The 27,017-nt window shown below is 40.6% G+C and overlaps 1 protein-coding gene across 1 annotated transcript in view; it reads right to left on the bottom strand.

Annotated features, from left to right (window-relative positions):
* Positions 1 to 27,017, bottom strand: part of ABCA13 (ATP binding cassette subfamily A member 13) — a 415,069-nt gene that overhangs the window by 8,716 nt on the left and 379,336 nt on the right. The window contains exons 58-59 of the mRNA XM_070615568.1: positions 26,718 to 26,821; positions 18,942 to 19,034 (exon numbers count right to left, since the gene is read on the bottom strand). Coding sequence (XP_070471669.1) covers positions 18,942 to 19,034; positions 26,718 to 26,821 — 197 coding nt within the window. The remainder of the gene's footprint in view (positions 1 to 18,941; positions 19,035 to 26,717; positions 26,822 to 27,017) is intronic.

Raw genomic sequence — 27,017 nt, 5'->3', positions numbered from 1 at the left:
CCTGCTGGATACCAGGGTGAGGATTGGTTGGCAGCCAGGTGGGCCAAGAGAAGAAGCAATAGGTAGGATGGGGCCAGGTGGATGGAAGCCCACAGCTCAGTGATGACCTCCCCTTCAGGGTCATAGTCAAAAAACATCAGGAAGGTGATAAGTTCAGAGAATACTTGAGAGAAATGTGCTTGTATGTGTGTGTGTGTGGGGGGGGTGGTTAGTAAAAATGAGAGGGGCCACACAGCTGGAATTACCTCGCTCCCAGACCAGGCAGCAAACACTCAGGTGGGACCTTGCAGATGGAAAGATAGGACAGCGCATATAGACAACATAACATCCCAGGAATTCACAAAACCCTTGGGGTGAGGGTCTCTGAACCCTCAATGCGTGAAACTGGTAAGGCTGTCCTATGTCTCCCATGAGGAAAGTAGACCCCAGTGATTTATGGGTTATGAAAATAAATCAAGACAGTGAATATTTTCAAAATACTACCCTGGATCCCTCCAAACGTGAATTAAAAACTAGATGATCTGTAACAAAGAAAATGCAAACTGGGATAAGCTTTTCTACAATACAACACTTGGATATATATATTTAAGATAATTCCCTGGTTCTTCTGGAAACAATTGCATTAGACTGATTTTCTAGATAGAGTCTGATCAAAGGACTAGTACTTTCCCTTATGTAATGTCATTTAATTACTCAAATAAGCTTTTATAAATAATAACATAAAAACTATAAATGCTTACAATAATGAGACAAGAGCAGGGGCATTAGGAAACCAGATTTCTAAAAAGTCCTCAGAAACAGTGGACTTAGACTCCCCATTTTAAGGTCACAGTCACTTCAGGTGTAGGTATAAAATCAGCACAAACTGCATGTAAATATATGTTTTTGAAAGAAGATGGCCAGACTTACGACATGGCAGTGTGAGCAGCTCTGCAGATCCATTCACCAGCAAAAATGAAAAAATATACCACTCAAAGTCTCCAGAAATGGTCTTTAGGGCATACAGCAAGTGAAAGAAACATTTATTCAAAAAGTCTATTAAAACGGAGTAAGAACAGTAAGATTCTGTGGTATTAGCTCCCTGCCTACCATCCCTAGCCCAGCAAGATGGACACTCCAGACAGGTCCTCACAAGAATACAGGGCACCCTCTCGCCCAGCTCCCAGTCAGAGGGCTATTTTCCTGGGAGGAGCAGAATGTCGGCATCCTCCATCTTTCCCCAGCTACCTACTGCTGAGGCTAAACTCCAGAAAAATGCAACAAAGAGGTGGTAGCTTCCTTCTTCTGCCCAGCCCTCATTCAGGTTATAGAAGCTCTACTTTGGGTGTGACCCCAGGGAGAATACTGGGGCCCAGGACACCCCTTCCTCTGGCTTGTGAAACAGTGGTTCCACAGGAGAGGCACACTAGAGAAAACCTCAAGCTACTCTCCATCCTGCTCCAACCAGCGCTCAGCTCCTAAAGCAGTGTCATAACAAAAGCTATAAATATATACTTGATTCCCTTTCTTCTAACAGCTTCTTTAAAAGACACAAAAATAATATGAAGTAATAAGTATAGCAACCTACTACTGGGTTTGTAACATTTATAAATGTAATATACATAACCAAAATAACAAGGAGGGGAAAAGCTATAAGATAACATATCTATATCTCCTTGAAATTAAGATAGCTTAACTTTGAAGCTAATTCTGATGAGTTAAGATGCATATAGTAAGCTCTACAGCAATCACTAAGGATATAATTAAATATATATATAGTATAAAAATATTAAGAAATTAGGTTAAAAATATTCATTTAATGTAAAAAAAAGCAGTAAAGCTGGAATAGCAAAGCAAAAGAAACATGAAGACATATAGAAAATAAAAAGTGAAATGGTAGATGTAAATCTACCTATATCAATAATAACATTAAATGTGAATGGGTTAAACAATTCAACCAAAAGTCAGGGATTGTCAGAGTAGACAAGATCCAAAATCATGACATCGAAAGGAGACACACTGTAGATTCAAAAATACAAATAGATTGAAAGTAAAATGATAGAAAAAGATATGTATGCAAACAGCAAAAACAAAGAAGCTGGCATCACTATACGAAAATGACACAAAGTTGACTTTAAAACAAAAATATTACTGAAGAAAAAAAGGGAATTTTTATAATGATAAAAGGGTTAATTCCCCATTAAGAAAATATAACACTTATACACATGTATGTACCTAACAATAGAGCACCAGAATACATGAAGAAAAGACTGAAAGAATTGAAAGAAGAAATAGACAATTCAACAATAATAGTGGAAAGAACAACCTGGCAGAATATCAACAAGAAAATAGCAGATTTTAACAATGCTATAAACCAACAAGACCTAAAAGGCATCCACAGAACCTCCACCAAACAATAGCAGAATACACATTACTCTCAAGTGCACATGGAACTTTCCCCCGGACAGACCATATAGAAGGTCATCAAACAACCTTCAATGAATTTGCAAGGATAGACATAATATCAAGTATATTTTTTGATGATGATAGAATGAAATTAGAAATAAATTACAGAAAAACTTTGGAAACCTCACAAATATGTGGAAATTAAACAAAATCCCCTAAGTAATCAATGAGCTAAAGAATACATCACAAGGAAAATCAGAAAATACTTTGAGATAAATGGAAATAAAAATCAAAATACCAAATTTTTGGGGTGCTGCTGAAGTATTGCTTAGAAGAAAGTTTATAGTTTTAAATGCCTATATTAAAAAATTAAAAAGATCACAAAACCATCTAATCTACCACCAAAGACACTGGTAAAAAAAAAGCCAACTAAACCTAAAGCAAGAAGAAGGAAGGAAATAATGAAGATTAGAGTGGAAATTAGTGAGATAGAGAATAGAAAAGCAATAGAGAAAATCAATGAAACAAAAAGCTGGTTCCTTGAGATGATCAGTAAAACGGGCAAACTTTTAGCTAGATTGGCCAAGCAAAACAGACAGAAGACTCAAATTACTAGACTCAGAATTAAAGATTAGACATTACTAGCAACAGTAGTCATTACTACCAACATCATTAGTCATCAGAGCAATGCAAATTAAAATCTCAGTGAGATTCTACTTCATACTCACTGCGATGGCTAAAATAAAATTCAGATAATAAAGGGTAATGATGAGGATGTGGAGAAACTGGAATCTTCCTTCACTGCTGATGGGAATGTAAAATGGTGTGGCCAATTTGGAAAATAGTCTGACAGTTCCTTAAATGGTTAAGCATAGAGTTACTATGTAAACCAGCAATTTTGCTTCAAGATTTATACCCAAAGAAACGAAATGTCCACACAAAAAATTATGTGATTGTTTATAGCAATATAATGCATAATAGCCAAAAAGTGGAAACAGCTCAAATGCCCATTAACAATAGAAAAACAAAATGTATATATTATTTGAAATGATATGTACTGAAGTAATGATAACATGGCTTGACCTTAAAATATTCTGCTAAGTGCAAGCTACCAGTCACAAAAAAACACATATTATATAATTCCATTTACATGTTAATATAGACAAATTTATAGAGACAGAAAATAGATTAGTGGGGACTGAGGACAGAGGTGAATAGAAAGGTGATAGCTAAAATGTTGAGATTTCCTTTTGAGATGATGAAAATGTTCTAAAAATAACTGTAGATAGGATTGCATGTAATGGTGAATACACTAAAAAGTACTGAATTATACACTTTAAATGGATGTATGGTATGTGAAGTACATATCAACAAAGCTATTAAAAAGCAAAGAGAGAGGATGGCCATGGTTTAAAAAAAATAGTTACACAATATTTGGGGATGGTAGTAGATGGTAAATCTGGCTTGAATTCTTTGCATCTTCCTCTATCCACACTCTTGCCATGTAACCTTGCCATGCTCTTCCACTAATAGGAGGGACTACCTTCTGACACTTTTTCTTTAGTCATATGACTTAGTTTGGCTAAAGGGCCATTGGCAGGTGTGATGTGACCCCAGGCTTGAATCATACTTGTGCACTTTGGCCTTCTCTTCTCGTATCCCCACCACTCAAGCACTCATCCCAGGAGGACAAGAGACAGCTGGAGCAGAGCCACCCCAGGGAAGCCCCACCCGGGCCAGCCTATCTCCAGACAATCTGCAGATTCATGAGGATGAATGGTAATCGTCTAAGCCACTTGGTTTTTATGAATTTTGTTTTGCTGCTTTTTGTAACAAAATCTAACTGATGCACAGGGCTCTTTCATGCTTTTGATAAAATGGAGCCAAAAATCAAATTTGTAAAAAGCTTCTAAACTATGAAACAAAGAAATGTTGAGTGCTCATGCATTTTCTTTGAATACACACGCACATACACACAAACACATACACCACACACATACGCGACACATACACACACATATATAACATACACATACAACACACACACACACATATACACACACATAAATTTTAGGCTAACTGGACATAGAGCAAATAAACCTTCCCCCAAATCCCAATCTTCAATCACTTTAAACCTGAAATACACTTTTGACATAACAGAACTCCATTTCCTTTCTTGGGCCGTGTTTTCTTGTGCTTAGGCTGTCTTTACAATCAGAATTCATAACCCCGCTGTGTACAGCTGATTTTTCAAACAGCGCATTTTCGCTGTGTGCACTGCACATTAATTCCTGGCGGGCTGGTGTGCACCAGTGCTGACTCTGGCTCACTGCAGAGGAGGCGACAGGAAATTACTGCTGAGGCCGTGGCAGCAATTAGGCCTCAGTCACACACCTGATAGTCTCTGCTAATGGAGACGCTGAGCACAGACAGAGCCCTGTTTCTAAATGCAGCAAACTAACAGTGAATAATGCAGACTGTCTTGAGAGAAAGTGCCTAGGGATCAATGAGATCTGAACAGAAGTCTTTATTAAAGGGGTCGATTAGTGTTCTTAGTAGTAGTTGTTCATTAAGCAGGACAGAGTCTGGATGCTTCCACCGACTCGTCTGATTTCTCTTTTAAAGTCCAGTCGTAGCAACCTGGAAGGAGCTATTATTTAGCAAAGGCTGCCATGTGCCAGGGACTTTACATATGTTCCTTTGTTCATTTATTTATTTGTTCAACAAGTACCTTGAGCACATGTCATTACCTGGCACCGTCCCAAATGTTAGGGATACAGAAGTAAACAAAATGCAGGTCTACCCTCAGAGAGTTTACATTCCTCTGTGAAGAGATGGAAAATAATCAGGTAAACAAATTAATGTGTGTTTAATATGTCACAGGGTGTATTAGTCTGTTTAGATTCATGTATCAGTAACAGAAAACTAAAGTAGTAGAGATATCAGCAAGTTTAAAGTCTAAAGTCAGGCAGCTCAGAGCAGAGAAGGCAGTCCTGTGGCTCATTCTTTCTTATTGCTCTGCTCACGGGCCTTTGTTGCTGTGGCTGCCTCATGGTCCAAGATGGCTGCTTCGTCTCTAACTATTGCATCTGAATTCAAGTCAAAAAGAAAGGAGGAATGGGGAGAAAAAGTGCATGCCACTTTCTAGAAATCCATGTCCTTGATGTTGAAGACATCTCTTCTATTATATTTCTTTGGCCACATGTAGCAGTCGTGAAAGCTGGGAAATGCATTCTTATTTCCCAGCGGCCATGTTGCCAGCTGCCATCCAGAGGTTCTTATGCTTCTATGAATGGGGAGACTAGATACTGGAGACCTCTCTGAAGAGGTGACAGTTGAGGAAAGAACTGAGGGAATGAGCCACGCATTTATCTTGGGGAAAGAGGAAGTCACAGCCCTCAGGTGGGAACATAATTGGTATATTCCTCCATTGCTTTCCATAATACTATAAAATATATATGATTGTCCTCATTTAAGAGAAAAACTTTCAGAAATGTTAAATAACTTTTTCAAAGTCCTGTGGGTAGTGATACGGGTCTGACGTTAAAACTTCTGTCTCATCAAACCATACTGGCTTTCAAAGAGGAGTTGGCACACGTTTTAAGAAGAAGAGAGCCTGTTTTCTGAGTAGATACAACAGAAAGTCAATTCAGCAGAGGAATCTTGCAGCTGTCATCATAGAAGTCCCCAGGACATCCACTTGAGGCAGGACTCTGTTCTTTAGTCAGTTGCAGGTAAAGCAAGTTGAGACATCAGCAGTGATATAAAAAGAATAAGGAACTTAGGAGTCAAGAAATTGAGTTTGGAAACTCCTTCTTTCAAAATTAATTCTGTGCTTGTGGCCAACTGCCTAACTTCTTTAGGTGTGAGGTTTTCATGGTGAAGTAGGTAAAACAATACCTATTTATGTTGCAAGGATTAAATGAGAGAATGCAAATAAGGCATTTGGCAGATGACCCATGTCGAATAATGTTTAAACAGATGCAACAGCGTGGATGCGAGCCCTGACCTCGGAGTTAATAAACATTGAGGCAGAGCTGTGATGAGCTCAGGTTACTCCATCCCTCTGTCTCAACCAAAGACAATAATCACTCCAAACTTGAGGTTTCCTCTCCTGCCTCCCGCCCTGGAGAAAAGCACCAGAGGCAGCACACCATCATCCCCTCATGATGAAATACCCAGACGGCCACCAGCAGCTCACAGAGAACACGCCCCACACTCAGATCTTCCTACCCTCAGAGCCCTTCCTGACCTCTCGATTTCTCTAAGGGCATCACTATCTTTCCATCCCCCACATCCAAAGGCTAATGGTCACAGTGGCTCCTCCTTTCCCTAAGTCCCAGACTAGTCACTTGTAAAATTCTATTACTTTTTTCTGCAATGCTTTCTTCTCCATATGTTCTGTCACCAGCCAACTTCAGTTTATTTTATTTAACTTCCAGCTAGAAAACAAAAATAGTAGTTTAATAGACCTCTCCTCCTCTTCCAATCTTGTTCCTTCCCTTGCTTCTCCCATTTTTTTTACCCTAGAATTATAAGCTCCCATAATTTGACTCCAAAGATTGTCTTCAAGTGTATGCCCCACTTTTCAACCTGCACTCCATATTACAGGCAAGCTGTTCTCAAACGTGACTTGCATCATTCATGTCCACCTCTCTTCCCATCACCACGAATGCACACACAGTTGGTTAGCTGCCCAGGAGCAGATGCAGTTTAAATGTCTCCTCTTTCATGAAGTGTGCCCTCTGCCTCCTTCCAGCCCCTGCTGTGCGTACGCAGAAACCTTCTCAGGGCACTTCCGGTCTCTCTTATCTAATTTTTGATACATGTGTCTAGTCTACTCCTGGTAGGGGTCATGCCTTATTCATCACTCAATCCCAAGACCCTGGCACTAAATAAACATTCTATAATGTTTGCTGACTTAACTTGAGCTGCATCACACAACGTTTTGTCCACCTATCTCTTAGGACAATTATCACACTGTGCTGCATTTACCTTTATGTGTGTGTGTGTGTCTGCCTGACACCAGACTATGAGTTGTGAGAGGAGGAACCACACATTTGTGGTCTCTTGTCAGACAGGTGCTCAAAAAACACGTGTGAATGGACAGGAATCACAATGAGAGTCTGAATCCATCCATGTAAAACTATCTCCACCATTTCCATTTCCCATCTTCATCGTGGGTGAGAAGAAGTCTGTTTACTCTTAAGGGAAAATAGGAGAAAATGAAAGCAGGGTGATCTCCTCTGGGAAGGTGACAGCTCTGGGTGACATTGTTCATGAAATGAATTTCCAAGACCAGAGGCATCCACCTGAAATGCCCAACACAAGAAGGAGCTGAAGGTCAGAAACTTTCCCAGGTTATTACATTAGAGCAACACTGATTGATTGTGTCCATGCAACGTGACATTGTGAAAGTAAATGAGATGACACGTTGCAGATACCAGTGCCGGCAGACACATGCTGAGGAGATGAAAGCGAGCCACATTTGTTCTTTTAAAAGAACCATTTCTAGTGCAGAGAATTACTTCAGCGGTAAGTAGAAGCAGTTGAATTATATGATGCTTTAAAACAAAGCAAAATGTAGAAAAATAGTACTCAGTAGCCCATAATCCCACAGTTCCACATCGTAGCAGAAGTCATTATACGTGCTCATGTACAAACTGCCTCCTCCATTTGTGAAAATGGCATAAGCATATAAAATTATCTATTTCATGTTTAAATGAGCCAGTTTATTATTTGGTGATGTAATCTCAATCTAAGATTTTATGTTTATAGCAATGTTTAATAGAAGTATTAAATCAAAGTTGCCACCCTGAAGCATGCAGTGTCACATAAGGTACTATATTAATTTGCAACTACCCAGATAGTCATAGCTTGAGAGCTCAGACATCATCATTCATCCTCTCACTTAGACGAAAATCCACGAACAAATCCTACAGGTTCTTCCTCACTTTCTAAGTAAAATGGCTATATAACACATCAATGACGGCATCTTTTGAAGTTTATTCCAGATTCCTAAAGTTTTCATGATGGAAAAGGTGAGGAAATGAAATATTTTCTTAAATTATTTAAAGCTTTGTTTTGTTTACTTACATCTCCCCGCAGAAGTTGGCCTGGTGTCCTTTGGATTGTAAATTCTGTGCTTCAGAAGCATGATATATTTTCCCTCCCTGGGAGAATTGCTTTCAACATTCTTAACTCTCCTGCTTAAGTCAGGCCCAAAGGAAGGGAAAGCAAACAGGTGCAATGAGCAGCTGTTACGGCTTCCCTCCAGGTGAGCCATGAATGTGCCCACAGCCTGCAGGTGGAAAGGCAGCTCATCAGGCTCTCAGGATGTGCTCCGGTTATGATGTGCAGAGGATCTGGGAATGCATCCCAAATTACCTGGGACAAAATCCCAGTCCCCACAGAGTTTGGTGTTAACCATTCCTGGCTATCAGTTAGCTGCCACTCCACTCCAGCTCTCCTTTGATAACTCAGCTTCACACACTCACACACACAGACACACACAGTATGTGCTCACACATAAACTTATCAATATTTATTCTATATCAAATGACACTCTTGAAACAAAAGCCCTAGAGCACAGCTTGTTCAACCTAATACCTAGCCTCAACTGAGGAAAGAATCCAATCAGAAGAAGGAGAGACTGCAGATAGTGACCCAACATCCATTTTCCCTCTCTTCCTCCATAACAGAAAACTAACTTTATCTAAATGGCGAAGCATCTGGCTAAACTCTACATTTCTTAGACTGCCTGGTAGCCAGGGTGACCAATGAAACACAAGTACAGTTTGCTGGGTAAGACTTTCAGAAAGGTACTTTAAGAATGCTTCTTTCCAGAAATAGACCATGCAGATCAATGGAACAGAATCAAGAGCCCATAAATAAACCCACACGTATATGGACAGCTAATTTTTGAGAAGGGATCTGAGAGCATACAATGGAGAAAGGAGAGTCTCTTCAATAAATGGTGTTGGGAAAAACTAGACAGCCACATGCGAAAGAATGAAAGCAGACCATCATCTTACACTGTGCACAAAAATCAACTCAAAATAGATTAAAGACTTGAATGTAAGACCCGAAATCATGAAACTTCTAGAAGAAAACATAAGCAGCATGTGCTTTGACATCGATCTTAGCAGCATATTTTCAAGTACCATGTCTGACCGGGCAAGGGAAACAAAAGAAAAAATAAAAAACTGGGATTATATCAAACTAAAAAGCTTCTGCACTGCAAAGGAAACCATCAACAAAATGAAAAGACAATCTAACAATTGGGAGAAGATATTTGCAAACCAGATATTTGGATAAGGAGTTAATATCCAAAATATATAGAGAACTCATACATCTCAACAACAAAAAAACCAACAACCAGTGAAAAAATGGGGAAAAGATCTGAACAGAGATTTCCCCAAAGAAGATATATGGATGGCCAATAGGTAAATGAAAACATGTTCAAAATCATTAGCTCTCAGGGAAATGCAAATCAAAACTACAATGAGATATCACCTCACTCCCATTAGAATGGCTATAATTAACAAGACAGAAAACAACAAGTGTTGGAGAGGATGTGGGGAGAAGGGAATCCTTCTACACTGCTGGTGGGAGTGCAAACTGGTACAGCCACTATGGAAAGCAGTATGGTGTATCCTCAGAAAATTAAGAATAGATCTACCATATGATCCAGCTATTCCACTGCTGGGTATTTATCCAAAGAACTTGAAAATACAAATGCATAAAGATACATGCACCTCTACGTTCATCACAACATTATTCACAATAGCCAAGACTTGGAAGCAACCTAGGTGCCCATCAAGGGATGACTAGATAAAGAAGACGTGGTATATATACACAAGGGAATACTACTCAGCCATAAGAAAGGATGAAATCCAGCCACTTGTGTCAACATGGATAGACCTTGAGGGCATTATGCTAAGTGAAATAAGTCAGAGGGAGAAAGTCAAACATCATATGATCTCACTCATAAGAAGAAGATAAAAACAATGACAAACAAACACATAGCAACAGAGATTGGATTGATGGCTACCAGAGGAGGGAGGAGAGGGAGGAGGGTGAAAAGGGTAACTAGGCACACATGTGTAGTGATGGATTATAATTAGTCTTTGGGTGGTGAACACGATATAATCTACACAGAATTCAAAATATATTATGATGTACATGTGAAAGTTATATAATGTTATAATCCAATGTTACTGCCATAAAAACAAAAATTTTTAAAAAAAGAGTGCTCCTTTTGTCTTTCTCTGCTTTCTGCTGTTTGTTATCTAAAATATGGATATACTGGGTGGAGCTACAGCAGTTGCTTTGGGACCAAGTAAATTGTAAAGATGTGAGCCACAGAACCAGTGCCAATAACCAGGTACTTCTGGATTTTTATTACACATAAAAATGAATATGCTTAAGTCAGTGGATATGCTTAAATAAATGTGTTTGTTGTTCTGTTACTAATAGAACAATACATCTCACAACTGATACAAAGAAAAGATCAAAGATATAGAAGAGGAAGAAGAAAACTATTGGAGGACGTTCTCAGAAGGGAAGGAGATCATTTTGTTAGCAAACGGGTAAAAGAAAGACATTTGATAAAGAGATAAACTTCTTTCCAAGAAATAAGAACAAAGAAGGAGAGGATGATGAATAAATAGAAATTTTGTGAGACCTTTTTGAGCAGCCAGCTGATAGAAGGCCTCTCTCATCTCAGAAAAGTAGAAATTATGTGTTAACGAATGGGGTGTCAGAGTCTCAAGAGAATGGAGAACATGTAGAAGCACTGGTGAGAGGAAGGTCAATAAGAGAGAGCTGTTGGTGCAGACACAGTCGAAGCCACAGAAAGAGTCTGCATGAGCACACATTTGTAGGTCTGCGGGATATGCTCCAGCAGGAAGGAGGCAGAAGGCATGGTGATGAAGCCCGTGGGCTCGAGAGTCAGATGGCCCACATTTGAATCCCAGCTCCACCACAGCTCACTTTCTTCATCCATTAAATGGAGATAGTCACAAGAATGTACATCACAGGGGCCAGCCCAGTGGCGCTGTGGTTAAGTGTGCATGTTCAGCTTTGGCAGCCCGGGGTTCACCATTTCAGATCCCAGGTGCAGACATGGCACCTCTTGGGAAACGATGCTGGTGACCCTGAAAACATACTCAACCTTTTTATGACTCATTTTCTCTACTTGTAAAAGGGGGGTGATAATAATGGCCACTTCATAGGGTTGTCATGAGGAATAAACTAGTTAATATGTATAAAGCACTTAGAGGTGGTATATAGTAAGGACTATACAGGTGTTATATCCTAATATTACTATGTGGCATGCTAAATAATCTATATACAGTGCTTAGTCCAGTATGGACGAGAATATGTATGTAATAAATGGCCACCAGATAAATGGTAAGGACCAGGATGTATAAGAGAAAGGGGATATTCCATAGGTTGGGAAAACAGGAGTGATTCAGGAGAAGTGGCCAGACTGTTGTGGAAAGGTGATCTGGGATTGCAGGCTATGGAGCGACTACACCAATTTCATAAAGTGCAAATTTCCTTAGGCAGAGAGTGAAAGGAAAAGGCTGAAAGGAGAGAAGGGCATCTCCACAAATTTCTTGAGCCTGATGGGAGGTCTTCAGTGGTGTTGCAACCTCTCCTGCTCTGAGAGGAAAGGGGCACAAAGGAAAGCCTTGGCATTGTCCAGGCTCTGGGGCCACCTCAGAGATTGAAGCAGCCTGAGCACAAGCCAGGGCCAACCTGGAAAGACTGGGAAGGAGAGGATGATTAAGGAGGAAGAGATTCCCCAGGAAGAGTAAAAACATTCGTGGGGGTGTGTTTTGGCAATGGCGGGGAAGGAGAGGAGTTGAGACTGCATATGAGGAGAGTTTTGTGAAGACCTAACAGCCTGGTAAGAGGCATGCCACTGGGATGGAGCAGATGTGTGACTTCCCAAGGTTGAAACAGAGGCCAGAAGTCACAGGGGTGGGAGAGAGGCGGGCACAGGGGTGAGGTCAACATGTGTGAGGGGAAGGAGAGAAGGCCACCTCCCCCAATAAAGCCTAGCCTCCGAAATCCTGTACTCTAGATCTTGTGTGTCCTTCTGGCCAATCAGCTCCCAGTTTGGGATAAATCTTGCCATCTGTGCAGAGGAAGGATTGGGATGCTGGCTACAGCTAGGAAGAGCAGGATGCAGGCCCAAGCTAGAGTCAGGAAAACCCCTTTAGGTAAGTCCAAGTAACAGAAATCTACTGTTGGCCTCTTTATTGAAATAACAAAATATGACCATGATTATTAAACTTGAACTTGGTTGGGTCTTAGCTACGAACACAAACAGCACTTTAAAAATATATTGGAATACTGACTCTGAGGTTAAACTCAGTGCTTAGCTATTTAGAAGTACAACATAAGATGCTTTAAGAAGTTGTAACAAGAAGATCTAGAACCTGAGAAGAAAATAGGACATCAAGTTAATAAATGAGTGAATTTAGAGTCTGGCAATATTAGCCCTCCTAGGGAATCAAAACCGAAACACTTCACGATGTATGGCCTCCTCAGCACAGTTCTCCTGGGTTTTCCCAGGCCAAGATATCCGGGACTGGCTGTCACTGCCCTCAGATTGTATCTCTGAGTGTGGATGCATGAGCATAAGTCAATACAGGGATTGAAAGAAGACAAAGGCTGTGCCCTCCAGGAGCGTAAGGTCAATTGCAGGTTTGGGGAAATCAAACACTGCATGCACAGATCTTTTGGCAGAGAGCATGCAATACACACTGAAGAAGAGAAATAGGTCATCACTATGAATAGAAAATGCAGGCAACGAGAAGAAAACTCTGAGTCCTGGAAAGGCCAGGGGTCTCAAGGACGAAGGAAGACTTGTGCTGGCAGCAGCAGTGGGGAGATGGGAGATCATGAAGTCAGGGCTGGGGGGGGTCCCCAGTAAGGGGTGCAAGTGGAAGAAGACCTGAGGTGGGAGGGGGACGATGTGAGCATGAGAAGAGCCTCCCAGTGACCACCACCTGCAAGGGTCCCGAGTCCTGCCCAGGCCTACTGGTTCACAGACATGACTTCTGAAATCCCAGGCTGGAACCAGACTGGGACTGAAAGAAGAGCAAGGTGCTCTTCTCATATGAACCCTGGAGATTCTGCAAAGCAGAGTCCCTCCAGGGCTCAGAGGACCAGCCTGCAGGGAGAAAACACCAGTGTACAGATCCCTGACCCGATCCACTGCCTGTTTCCTGGTATGCTTCATGGACCCTCCTCCTGTCAGGCTGGGAGCAAGCCACAGTTCTGAAGATCCCATCAATGAAAAGGGCAGGGACCATGGCCTAATCTGCTTTTGAGAATCTGTCTGAATTCCTATTCTTGTAACGAGGTGTCACCATCTATCTCTAAGCTCCTTGAGGACGTGCAGAAAAGTACTGGTTAGGACAGTGGTTCTCAACCAGGGCAATTTGCTCTCTAGGAGACATTTGGCAATGTCTGGAGATGTTTTGGTTGTCACAGTCAGGGTGGGGACTGCTGCGCTGGCCAGGGCTGCTGCTCAACCTCCTACAGTACACAGGACAGTCTCTCATGACAAAGAATTATTCAACCCAAAATGAAAATGGCGCAAGTTTGAGAAACCCGAGTGAAGAACAGAAAGCCTACAGTTGCTCAGGAATATTTTAAATCCGCCATTGCTCATGCTGATTTCGCTGAGCCTGGTGACTCCCTCCCATTTCAATGCTGACATATGACCTTTCCTCTGACTGTTCCTGTTTGTCCCTCTTGTTCTCAAATTCTGATTCTGTAGAGATGTATTTACTACTAAATGCAATCAAGAATTAAATCCCCTTTTAACCAAATTTTGCCTTTACTCCAAGGTCTCAAAGATTTCCCTAATTCCTCAAACCAAAGAAATCTCCTCCTCTCAGGACACCATAGTTTGCACCTTTTCAATGATGCACACCCTATGATGTCAGGCCTTGTGATGTCACATGTGTGTGCAAGCCTCACTGTATGCACTTACAAGCACCAAGTGGGGAGAGGCTGCGTCAGACCAAGCTCTGTACCTCCTTGCTGGGCCTCAATCAAAGTCTGCTAAAGAAACAATTAAACATCAGAAGCAATGCCTCAATTTTACCGCTGGAAGTTCTAATGTTGATTGACATCTTCTAAATCATAACTCAGGTAAGAAGCAACATTAAAGGGAAAGTAATGACGTGAATGGACACTCTCAAACCAGAGATAACCTGTTGCATTAGTTTTTCTCTGAGGCCCCTCACCATGGACAGCTGGTACAACTGGACACACAGAGCATCTGGTTATGTGTAGATCAGGGTGCCAGAAACTTACTTTTTAATACAACAGTTCCATAACCCCAAAATGTTTGCCAATTCACAGAGCAGATAATAGCACTGAAACAAGCAATTGAAGAGGTTGCCAGAAAGAGCAAAAGTCTATACAGGAACAGGAAGGGGATGTCAGGAGCCTCGGCAAAGCCAGGCCCCCGGCCTTCCTAGGCACAATGGACAAGTCTGGCTCCACCAGGCAGGGCGAATGTGATGGCCCCACACTCATGGCCCCGCTGGCCTTGGAGAGTCCTGGGGAGGGCTGTGTTATCCAGGTCTTTTATTCTCTGTATTCTGAGGCTTTGACGTCAGGGCCTTGCTGACCCTGGAGGGACAGCCCCTCCTAGGACTAGCCAGTTCCTAGAGATACGGAACAACCTGCCACCAACATGGTTTTCAATGACACAGCAGTAAATCCAGAGCCCACACCCCACCACCTCCTCTATGAGGCTCTCACACCCTGGCACTATCCCTCTGCCTCCACCACCCAGGGCCAGGTACCAGACAATGAGGGAAGCCCCATCCTCCAGAGCCTGGTGACATTATTCACACTAGCCAGTTCTGTCTGTTCACCCTGTCTTGACTGTTCCTTCCATAGAAACCACAACAAAGGCTCTTGCCCACATTTTCCCCTTGCTCCGTCTGCATCCTGACCCATGGGGTGCTTCCCCATGTGGCCCCTCTGTGGCGTGGTGTGCCCCCTCTCCTTAGGAACTGAATGATGAACTTTTCAAAGGCAATCCTATCATGATCTGTTGGTCTTAGTATACCTCACACTTTCTATTAACACACACATTTTAAAACAGGGTGAGGGTGGAGGCAGTCTGGGCAGCAGGACATCATTATTGCTCTGATAGGCACAGGGGAACGGGGCTTGGAGTCCTTTGGAGGAAGCTTCTTTGATGCGGGAGGATGTGTGGACTGTGCTTAGGGCCCAGGAAAGGAATTCAAAAGCACAGGAGGAGAGAATAGATTCAGGGCAGCAATGTCTGGGCACCATGTGTAGGGGAGCGGACAGAAACCACCAGAGAGGGTGGGAAGGAGAGGGAGTGCCACCCACACATCAAGGCAGAGGGATGGACCTGGACCTGGTCTTGCTCCCCAGACTCAGGGGTGATGTGTCTGAGGTCCAAGGGAGGTGCTGTTTGTCACCTGAGTATCTCTCCAGGGCTGTGCCTGTCCCAGAGGATGGGGACACAGAGGACATGATCTAGGCAGAGTTTCACTGTGCTCTCCTTCCACCTCTTTTTTTCCTTTTATTTCTCTCTCCTTACATCCCACCCACACTCTCTCCTTCTCCTTATCTTTGCACAGCTCTGGATTTTTCTCATCCTTATGTCCCTCCCCACACACCCTGGATGATGGCTGCCGTGCACAGCGAGCTGTCTTACCAGGTTTGGGCTCTGGTGCCTGATGAGACTCTAGGCCACTGTCATAGTGGAATTTGCTGGAATTACACTGATCTGTGTGGGTTTCTAATTTCCAATAAGGTCAAGATAAACACTGGGATTCAGAAGGTAAACCGTGGCTAAATCCTCACTCTCCACTAGCTTTTGCTCTCCTCCATCTCTCTGTGGGCTCTTGTTGCACCCGACCCTTGTAGGGGCAGACTGTCCTGAGGACCCATCCCTACCCTCCACTTGACTATCCGAGTCTCCCCTCTGTAGGGTTTCTGCAGCTCCTGGCATCAGCTTCCCTCTTTAGGCAGCCATCTCCCAAGCCGAGCCTGGACCCTGCCCGCCGGCCCCCTGCGTCTCCTCAGGGAAACCCTTACACTCAAGTCTTAACCCAAACTCAGGACCATCTCTTCCGAATCCTAGCTTTCTCCTGAGTTATGTCCTCAGACCCTCTCCCCACATCGCTGCCTCACCCCCTGCTCTCTGTTCCTCCTTCTCTCCTCACTCTTTTCAAATCTTCTCAGTACCAAACCACAAGAGCATTTTTGACGCCTCTTATTCTCCATTGCACACCTCTCCTCAGGTGCTGCCTTTCCTGGCGCTCTCAGCAGAATATGCTTCAGATTCACTGCTTATTAAAACTTACCTTCACTGGTTTAGGTCTGACTTTCATTATCTCTCATGAAAACTATTGCAGAATCTCCTCACTGACCTGCCTTTCTCCTTGCCCTCCTTGCTGCTGAAAAGTGCCAGTGATACACTGGGACAAAGAGTCACTTTTACTCAAATTTCTTGCAATAATAATGGCAGCAAACACCAAATGTGGCAGGAGCCAGGCTCTCTTCTAAGTACTCTCACACTCATTTAGTCCCCACAATACTCTCCTACAGTTGGGGAGACTGAGGCAGAGCAGTTGCCTGATGGGCTGGCAGGAGCAGCCAGACCAGGCCTCCATCTCTGCCGAGTGTTCCCACATGCAGGAGCCCAGCAAGTGCCCAGCACACGGCACTCAGGGCCCACCAAGAAATGGGTCCAAATCAAACTTCTAGAGTCACCACTCAAGGTCAAGTTATATGGTGATGCCATCAGACACCTGGGAGGAAATCTCCTTCTGTCCTGGTACCAAGATCTCTAAGTTAGAGATAACAAGGTTTGAAGCCAAAGAGTATGCCTCATGTGTGCTTCAAACAAGAGTGCCTACAGACCGTCGGCATGCGGGGAGTGTTCACTGAAAGAAGAGCATGGAGAGGAGGAGGAAGGAGCCCTTTCTCTCTCATGTCAACGCCGCCACATCACAGGGAGGGAAACGGGCACCAATGTTGATGACTCCTGCCTGTTTGTATGCCCATGATTCCATTTCATGATGAATCTTTTATTCTTTATCTTAATATTATAGAAACATATGCAGTCAGTTTATTTGTTATAGGAAAATACCAACTTTACAAATTATTTTTTTAAATGTATTAAGTTCAGTTTTCAGCGAATAACCTATAAGCCATTTCTGGCTCACTATAATTCTATGGTTCCTATTTACCAACAATCCATCCTCACGTTGTTACACATTATTGGAACTAAAACTCAGAAGGAGGTGAGACTGTTGAGCACATGGACCATACCAGTTAGAGGCTAACTCTTGCTATGTGCTTCGTCCTGCTGGTTCTTCCAGCCTCGGTTAGTAAACCTCATGAAAGGCTCAGACGTAAATCATCCAACAATCAGGCATGGGCTATAAAGCTTCATGTAAGCATTCATAAAGGTTAGGGAGTGTGAAGTATTATTTTTGTTTTGATGATACTTATTAAAGGTGAGCAGAGTACATATTGAGAACAGTTTCCAGTAGGTTTATCTGACAAGTGATCGACCCTGAGCAGCAAGCGGCAGTGAGGTGACTGCCCCCGCAGACCCGACTCTGAAGCCCTGCAGGACTGATGTTTACTCCCCAATATGGTATCTTAATCCAAGCGTTCAATAGTTATTTTCTGCATAAAATAAAAATATTTCAACCTAACATATATGTCTAACAAATCTCTGCTTGTGAATTCTCACTTTAAAAAATATTGAATAAATAAAAATGGAAAGAGACTTACCAACATGTTAATAAATTAATCTATATCAAAAATAACAGATCAAACAACAAATTGAATGGAAATTACAAACTTTACAAATAGCTTAGGCAACACTGAATTAGAAAAAAGTACATGGGGACATAAAAATGCTCATAGAAATTGATAGCAAAATCATTAAGATTCTATAAGGTAAATGGCAGAAAGATCTGAAACAACAATTAACCAGGAAGACATCAAAGGGATTAATGTGCTCAGGAAAAGTCTTTAGACTTCATTAGTCAACATGAAAAGCAGCCCCAAATCCCTCTTTTACCCTCTTAATTAATGGAGATCTTTTTAAAAGTATAGCATTTTGTCCAGTGACCCAGGCACCCTGATTCCCTCTGGATGAGAGATATATTGGTACAGCCTTTTTATAAGGTACTTTGCATTAACAAGGTCATTTTTGGTCCTTTCTTCGTCTTGACCCTGTAACGTATTCCCAACCCTCCCACGTCCCTGCAGTGGGAGTACGTGTCCTGCTGGGAAGAAGACAGCAAACCATTGTCGAGAAAATGCTGGGTTCTGTGTGGGAGTTGCAGTGTCTCAACTCATGAGCTATGATATTGCACACACACCCCTTACCTACTCAGGGCTTCGTCTCCTTCCCTATGTCATGAGGCAACTGGACCATGCTGTTTCCAAAGCATTTCCACTTATGGCATCATGCCATTGATCTACAGCAAACAGTTAAATGAAAAGAGAAGGCGACATACCTATTTTTAATGTGCTGAGGAGAACCAAGGCACCGGAAGCTGCCGTTGACCATTATAGCAAGTCTCGTGCAAAGAGCCTCACACTCCTCCATGCTGCGAGAGGAAGACAAGAAACCCATGAGAAGCCGTGTCCTAAAGATGCCAGGCTTGACTCGAACAGCAAAATCAACAAGTAGACAAAAAGATCACTCTGCAAATTAGCTCATTTTCTACACAGAAACCTCATGAAACCCAAAAAAGCACTTTGAAAATGGGTAAGATTTTACGCAGGTAGCCAATTACACAATTAACAAAAAAATTAGTAGCATTTCAATATACATATCAGGAATAACAGTTATAAAATTTATCTGGAGAGAACATTTTAGTAATAGTACAAAAATGCAAAATAGAAAAGAATGACCTTCACAAAAAATGTTCAAGTTTTATGAAAAGAAGCAAGATTTACTAACGGATCTAAGAGAAGTCTTGAAAGATGTGCTAAAAAAATGAAAAGAATGGATAGTTAAAAAATGAGAAATTATAATATGGAAATTATTGTAATATAAAATTATTGTGATATAAAATAATATTAGTATATGTAAGTGTAAATTTAAATATAATAATAATATAACAAGTATAAATATGAAATGTAATAAGTAAATGAATTATATAGACTATAAATGTTATATTTTAATATAGTATATAATTTAATATAAAGTAAACTATAATAAATAACATTGTAATTTGTAATTTACAACTTTGTTTGTAATATAATTTATTTTTATATAAAATATGTTATAAAGATTTGCAATTTATAACTGCATTGTTATAATTACATGAAAAGATAATATAAATTATAATGAAGATAAAGCATAATGCCAATCAATTTTTAAGTTTGTCACTCCCCACGAGAAAAATTGAAAATAATTATAAAGCAAATCTTTAAAATTATTGAATGAGAGGTAGAAAAACATTGAACAAGATGAGTAATGAGAGAACACTTGTCTCAGAAAATATTAACATTCTTTGTACAGCTCAAATATTTAAAATGAGGCAATATGCTAAGGAATTACAAGGCAGACCATTGGAACGAGATAAGACAATGCAGAAGGAGACATTAATATGTTAAATCATAAGTGATCAGAGGAGGGAAACATTCTTTCTAAGCTTAACAGCGATGAAGGAAACTATGTAAGGAACATTAGATATACTTGAAAGTGCAAAACTACAAACTCCTAATAAGCGTCAAAACACAGCAGACTAACATTAAAAAAATTGCAACAAACAGTGGGAGAGTGTTGATATACTTACTACAAAGAAGCCATATATGTTAGTGTAAAAGCAAAACAATGAAAATCCAATAGAGGAAGTAAGACAAATAACATACAGAGACTATTCAAAGAATGGTTCGTGCGTAATAAACATCCCAACACATTGTAAACTTAACCACCAAATAAGTGATCTTAAAACTGTTTTCTAGCTGTAGGGGAATTTGTCATGTGTGCTTTTGCATGTTGCAAAGAAAGATAATTTTTTTCCATCTCCAGCGCAAGTAAAAACAATGAATTCTCAGATCAAAACAGTACCCAAAAAGTTAAAGAAATTCTGTCAATAATTCTAAATAAGTCATTTCATATACTGCTGGTGAGAGTAGAAAACTGGCATAACTTTCTGAAAACCAATTTGGCAATAATTCCTTTTGTAGGAACTTACCTTAGGAAACATAGAAAATGGAAGTGTATATAAAAACTTATTTATAATAGTAAAAACCAAGAAACAGGTTTCACAGTAGAATAACATAATACTCATATAAATGAGAGTGCATCCATGTGTTATCCACTAAAATGAGATTTTCCAAAGTCAATTAATTGCATGGGGCAAAGGTAATAACATAGTCATGGTAAAATGATGATACATGTTAGGAAAATTGCACATATATGAGAAAAAACTAGGAAGGAAAAACACACAAAAAAGTATGACTATCAATATCTGAAAAGTGAAATTAATGGTGGAATTTCTTTCCTTCTTTTATTGTTTTGTATTATCCAAACCATAGGAAGTAGGTGTTATTTTAATATTGTGGAATGGACACAAAGCAGTCTGCTTGTTGGGTCATTGTATGTTCAGACCAAAATTAGATTTGTTAGTCTTGTATGCAGCTAGAGATGGACCCGCAACAAATCAGGTTGACGTGAAATACAATTTCTCCGTCATGTTGAAATAAGGCAAGTCACTTGCCCTGGAGTTTGGTTCTTTCTGCTTTCCATTAGCTTGGATGGGGACACAGTGCTAATGAGTCAACTTCAATCACAAAGATGAGGACAAACTCACAATGAGTTAGAGACATGTTGGAAAGGACCTGAGTTCTTGGAAGACCTTGGGCTCCAGCAGCCCACCCATATGAATTGTTAATGCGGGAGAGAAGAACACATCTGTTCTGAGCCACTGTAATTTGGGATCTTTGTTACAGAAGCTTAACATGAAGTCTAAGGAACACATGCTATAAATGTCCCAAATGTGCTTTATATATTTTTCTGTGAAAACATATCTTTCTCTATGTTTCTTTAATTAATCTTCATTTAAAACAATCTTATTATCATTTTTATGAGTGCCTAGTAGGTATTCTAACTAAATTGGTAGAATATGCAGTCACTTCTATATTACAACCTTAAACATAGTTCACATGAGTACAGATCTAAATAATAACTGATATTAATTTAGGCCTCACAGTAATGACTTGGTAGTTCCAATTGAATTGTTATTAGCTATCTAACAAATATGTTCCAAACATGGGATATCACAAAAATCTCAGTCTAGAGGGCAGAGGCTGCAAGACTCTGATGATCTTCAGCACCAAGAAGAATATACAAAGCCAGGAGCTCTGCAAAAATGAAAGCAATCCCTGACCATTTACTCAAAATATGGACACCATATTTCCTTTGGGTGGTTTAGCTAAGAAAAACAGAACTATGGCCAGGTGATGCAGAAATTTAAGGACTTATGTTGGAGTTCATGGATCAGTGTTTGATGGGGTGAGGAACAAGCCATCATGGTCCTTCCTGGTTGGACTAATTTTAATTCCTCCCAATGAGTACAGTGGGATATAGTGTTCTTACCCTCAATTTCCTGCCCCATCCTTTCACCACAGTCCTCTAGGGTAAGAAATATGGAGAGAAAGGGAGAGATGAGCTTGAAGTTAAGAGAGAACAGTACAATCTGGAGACTTCTTCTCAGCTGAAGGCTGCTGTTTTAGAATCACAGAATCAATCACAGGCTGCCCTAGTCATCACTAATAGTGAATCATTTAGCTCTTTGTGTTGCATGAATACGGACAGATTTATGGAAATGAAGATACATCATTAATGTGAAACCAAGTGAATAGGAGGATATAAAGGAGAAATTACAGTGATATGTGGTATTTCTGAGAACTGTCTGCAATAATTATGTGTTATATGAAAATTAAAAGGAATTTCTAGTGTGACACCAGTTTATCCACTCTTAGAACCTACACATGAACAAGAGGACCTAACAAGTGCTAGCATAATGAACACAGGAATGTAGAGAGTTTCTGGAACAGGCAGAGCAAAAGGATCAGTTTAAGCCAGAACATATACATATATATATATATATATATATATATATATATATATATATACATAAAATAAAGTAGAAGATTTTAATATATAATATAATTATATAATATATAATATATATTATAATGTATAATATATAATATAAAATATAATAATATAAATATAATAATATAATATAAAGTAGAAGATTTGTCAAATTTAATTCATTTCAATGTAAACTTTTATTTTCTGAAGAGAAACAGGACAAAGACAAAAAAAGGCAAGGGCAAGACTCCTGGCTATGTCCAAGCAAAGAACTCGCAAAACCTTTCCCCAAAAGACAACTGGACAAAATGAATAAAAATAATCATTTTAGAATTCTGGAAATTGGTCAAATGCACACAATAATCTGAGAAACACTTAGAGTTGGCGAACTGCTAAATTTTCAGTAAGAGGGGTGGTAATCTGTGGCATTCTAGCTTCAGCAACATGCAGATACTAACAGGGTAGTGCAGACCATGACGATCAGCAGCTCCTTTGCCACTGTTGAAGGGGGTGCATCGATTTGGACCATTGAGCAATGCCCATACCCAGCAACATTGCCGGTATATATGACTCTCTTAGAGTCAGACAAACAGGAAGATCCAACAGCTCCAGCTTTGGCCCTGAGGTTGGGTTCCCCCTGATTGACATTGTTTGACTGTGGCGTACAGACAGCCCAGCGATGGTGCAAGTACATGCAGTAGAGGCCAGAGAGGCCCAAACCAGCTACACAATCTCTGTCAACCCAGAGGCTATCTACATGCACATCTCAGAGACCAGAAGAACCCAGGAGAAAGCAAACTGTGCCAAGGAGAACATGGCCTAAACTTGGAATGTTCTTCCCCATCCACACACAGATCCATTGGCAGAGGACAAAAATATTGTTGGTTTAAGGTGGTTGAGCACAGCTTCCGCCCAGGCACTGGCTGGCAATTAGCCTGAACAAAATAGGGGTGACTCCTAGGAATCCAGGCTTAATAAAATGAAAATAAAATTTAAAAAACAAACTGAACAGAGGCAACAGGAGCTATTCACTGGAGGGGAAGGAGTTTTCACAGATTTATCACAGACAAAGAGACACCAACAAACAGACACACAAAAGGGACAAACAAAAAAACTGGCAACAACAATAACCACTGTGGAGGTGGAGGAATCAGAACTCAGAGATGCTGCAGCCTATTATCTAAAATGTCCAGTTTCCAACAAAAATTATAAGACAGGCAAAAAAAGAGAAACCAAACCAAGAAAGTGTGAACCATATTCAGGGGAAAAAGCAGTTAACAGAATCTGTTTCTAAGTGTCCCTAGATGCTAGATTTAGAAGAAAAAAATCTCCAATAAAGCTACTACAAATACGTTCAAAGAACTAAAGGAAACTAGGTTTAAAGAATTAAAGAAAAGTATGGCAATAATATTCAACAAATAGAGATTCTGAAAGGAGATGGAAATGATTAAATAAAAGGAAATCTTTTAGTTGAATTATATAATAAATGAAATGAAAAATTCACTGCAGAGCCATCAGCAGATTGAGATGGTAGAACAAAGAGTCAATGAACTTGAAGATACATCAATAATTATCCAATCTGAGACCAGAAAAAAATAAGATTGAAAAGAAATGGATGGAAATTCACAGATGTGTGGGACACCATCAAAAGTTTCAACATAGACACACAAAGTACCAGTGTAATGAAAAAGGAGAGGAGAGATAGAAAGAGCCAGAAAAAATATTGGAATAAATAATAGCCAAAATTTCCCCACATTTATTCAAAAACATTAATCTACACATTATTATACACAATGAGCCCCAGGTAGGATAAGTAAAAAGAGACATATATCTAGACACACCAAAGTTACTGTTGAAAGCCAGAGAAATCTTGACAGAAGCAAGAAAAAATAACTCATCATGTACAAGGGAGCATCGGAATTATTAATGGCTAACTTCTTACGAGAAATAAAGTAGGTGAGAAGACACAGAGATGACACATTCACTAGGAAAATGTGAATTAAAACCACATTTCACTAGGAGGGCTACAATAATAAAAACGGACAGTGTTGACAAGGGTGTGGAGAAACTAGAAACTTCAGCAGTGTTCCTGAGAATTTAAAATGATAAAGCCACTTCAGAAAACAATTCTGAAGTTTCTTAAAGTGTTGAACACAAACTTACCATACAACCAGCAATTTGACCCTTAAGAATCTAGCCAAGAGAAATAAAATCATCTATCCATACAAAGACATTTATATGACTATTCATAGCACCTGATATATAACAGCCTCACACTGGAAACAACCCAAACGGCCATCAACAGGTAAATGGATAAACAAAATGTGGTCTGGTTACATAATAGAATATTGTTCCACAATGAAAACAAGCACACTAATATATATGCTACAACACGGATGAACCTCAAAATAATATAAATGAAAGAAGTCAGATATAAAAGACTACATATTACATGATATCATTCATATGAAATAGCCAGAAAACGCAAGTTTATATAGACAAAGTCTGGGGTTTTGAATAAGGATTAATTTAAAATAGGCATGAGGAAATTTTGAAGGTGATAGAAATGTCCTACACTGGATTAGGGTGACAGTTGCTCAGGTCTACAATTTTACTAAAAAAAAATCATAGACGGGTACACTTGAAGTGAGTTAGTTATATGGTGTGTAAATTATACCCCCAAAAAACTGTTTTAAAAAATGGAAGTGTTTAATTTGGCAGTGAAAATTCAGGAATGTTGGGCTACAGGCAATGCATCAGTGAATAAGAGTTCAAAAAAAGAGTATAGAGAGCAAAGATGACCAAGAAAAGTCCACTTTGGCATGAAGCAATGTGTGTGAATAATATCACTCCTTCCTTACAGGTTGGCTTTGCGTGGACCTTCAGGGTGGCCACCAACACTTATAGGAACTGGCTCTAAGATTTGTGTGTGACAAGATTGTGTATTCACAGCACCCAATAATATTTATACATACACTGATAATGCTGTAGTCATCAGGAAAGCCTCCTGAGATCCTTCAGATATCTCCCATTTCAAATGATAGGGCAGCTTTGTCATTTAATGCCTAGCAACAAGGAGTGGGCAACTCAATCTAGCACAGGCTCAATAATTTACTCAACACTGGAAGACGCTCCTCCAGGGGTCCCATGGGCTCTTATATGTCTCCCTAGGAATGCCCAGACTGCAAGAGCCTGGCTGTTCTTTACCGGGGCTGTTTCTCAAAGTTGTGTTTGCCGTGAGCATCCCTGAAGGATGAGGTGACAAATCCCCCCAAACACAGAGCTGGCTTGCTTGTCAGTTGCTATAAAGAGGTGGAACCTCAGGTTTGGTGTTCCTTTCCTGTGTATCCATCTGTGCCTGCCTGCATCACCCCTGTAGGAACTGGGTCTCAGGGAACCAATGCAACCTTGCTGACACCTGGCTACAGCTCTTGCTGTGAATAATAAAATCTTCCATCTCTGAGCCAGGAGTCTCCTGTCTTCTGTCAGTGCCCATGAAACTAGCATTCCAAGTCACATTTGTTAGCTTGCAAGTAAGGTAGACCCTCAGATGCTTCACAGTTCGTGACATTTAACTCACAGCATATTTTACTTACATGGAGGAAAAAAACAAGTCTAAACTTTAAAGCCTGATCTCCATTATATCTCAGAATTTTTATTAGTCAAATCACATTGTTCACTTTCTATGTGGGTGTTGTATGAAATCTAAGATTCCTATTGCTGTGTGGCCTAGAATGGCATAGCATAAAGTTAAAAACAGGCCAATGATTTTACATTACTAATTACAAGATTACTTCTGTGAGGAAGAAAATATGAGACCAAATTCAGAAACCTGTTAAAGTTTTCATTTCAGCTAACTCTCCTGGTAGCATAACAGGCCTTGGAAAGAAAGGAGCTGAAATACGGCTTCAGGAAGACCTGAGGAGGGATATAGCTCTCCAGTAACAATGGAGAGGCAAGGGTGTGGTCTGTGACAGACCACCAGGTTTGGATTTGAGCTCTGCCACCTCCTGGCTGTGTGGCTTTGGTTACCTCACATAATCTCTCTCTGCTTTGGTGTAATGGGGATGACCAATTACATCACCATGATAGTCTGGCTGCAGAGATGAAGGACAATGTGGGTGGCACAATCCCTGGACCTGGAGGCTCCGGGGATGGCCATGAGAGGGGCGTAGCTCACCTGTGGGAGGTCAGCACTACAGCACAACCTTCCCGAACCTCCTTCATTATTGTTTTCCACAGGTACCGCTTAGAGCAGGGATCCATCCCAGAGCTGGGCTCGTCCTGAATGAAAGAAACACACAGTGATGGGCATCAGGAGAACGCACACTGGAATGTATGTATTGCCATATGAGGCCAGGTCCCAGCCAAGAGGAAGTCTCTGCTCTGGCTCTGGCAGGCACCTCTCTGCAGCTACCATACACTGCGCTCAGCAAAGTCGGGGTACATCTTCATATCAACTGAGCTCCCCTTGGTGATC

Source organism: Equus przewalskii, chromosome 4, assembly GCF_037783145.1.
Source record: "Equus przewalskii isolate Varuska chromosome 4, EquPr2, whole genome shotgun sequence".
Lineage (NCBI taxonomy): Eukaryota > Metazoa > Chordata > Mammalia > Perissodactyla > Equidae > Equus > Equus przewalskii.
Note: the sequence above shows the minus strand (reverse complement) of the source record. Positions and strands in the feature narration are given on the sequence as shown.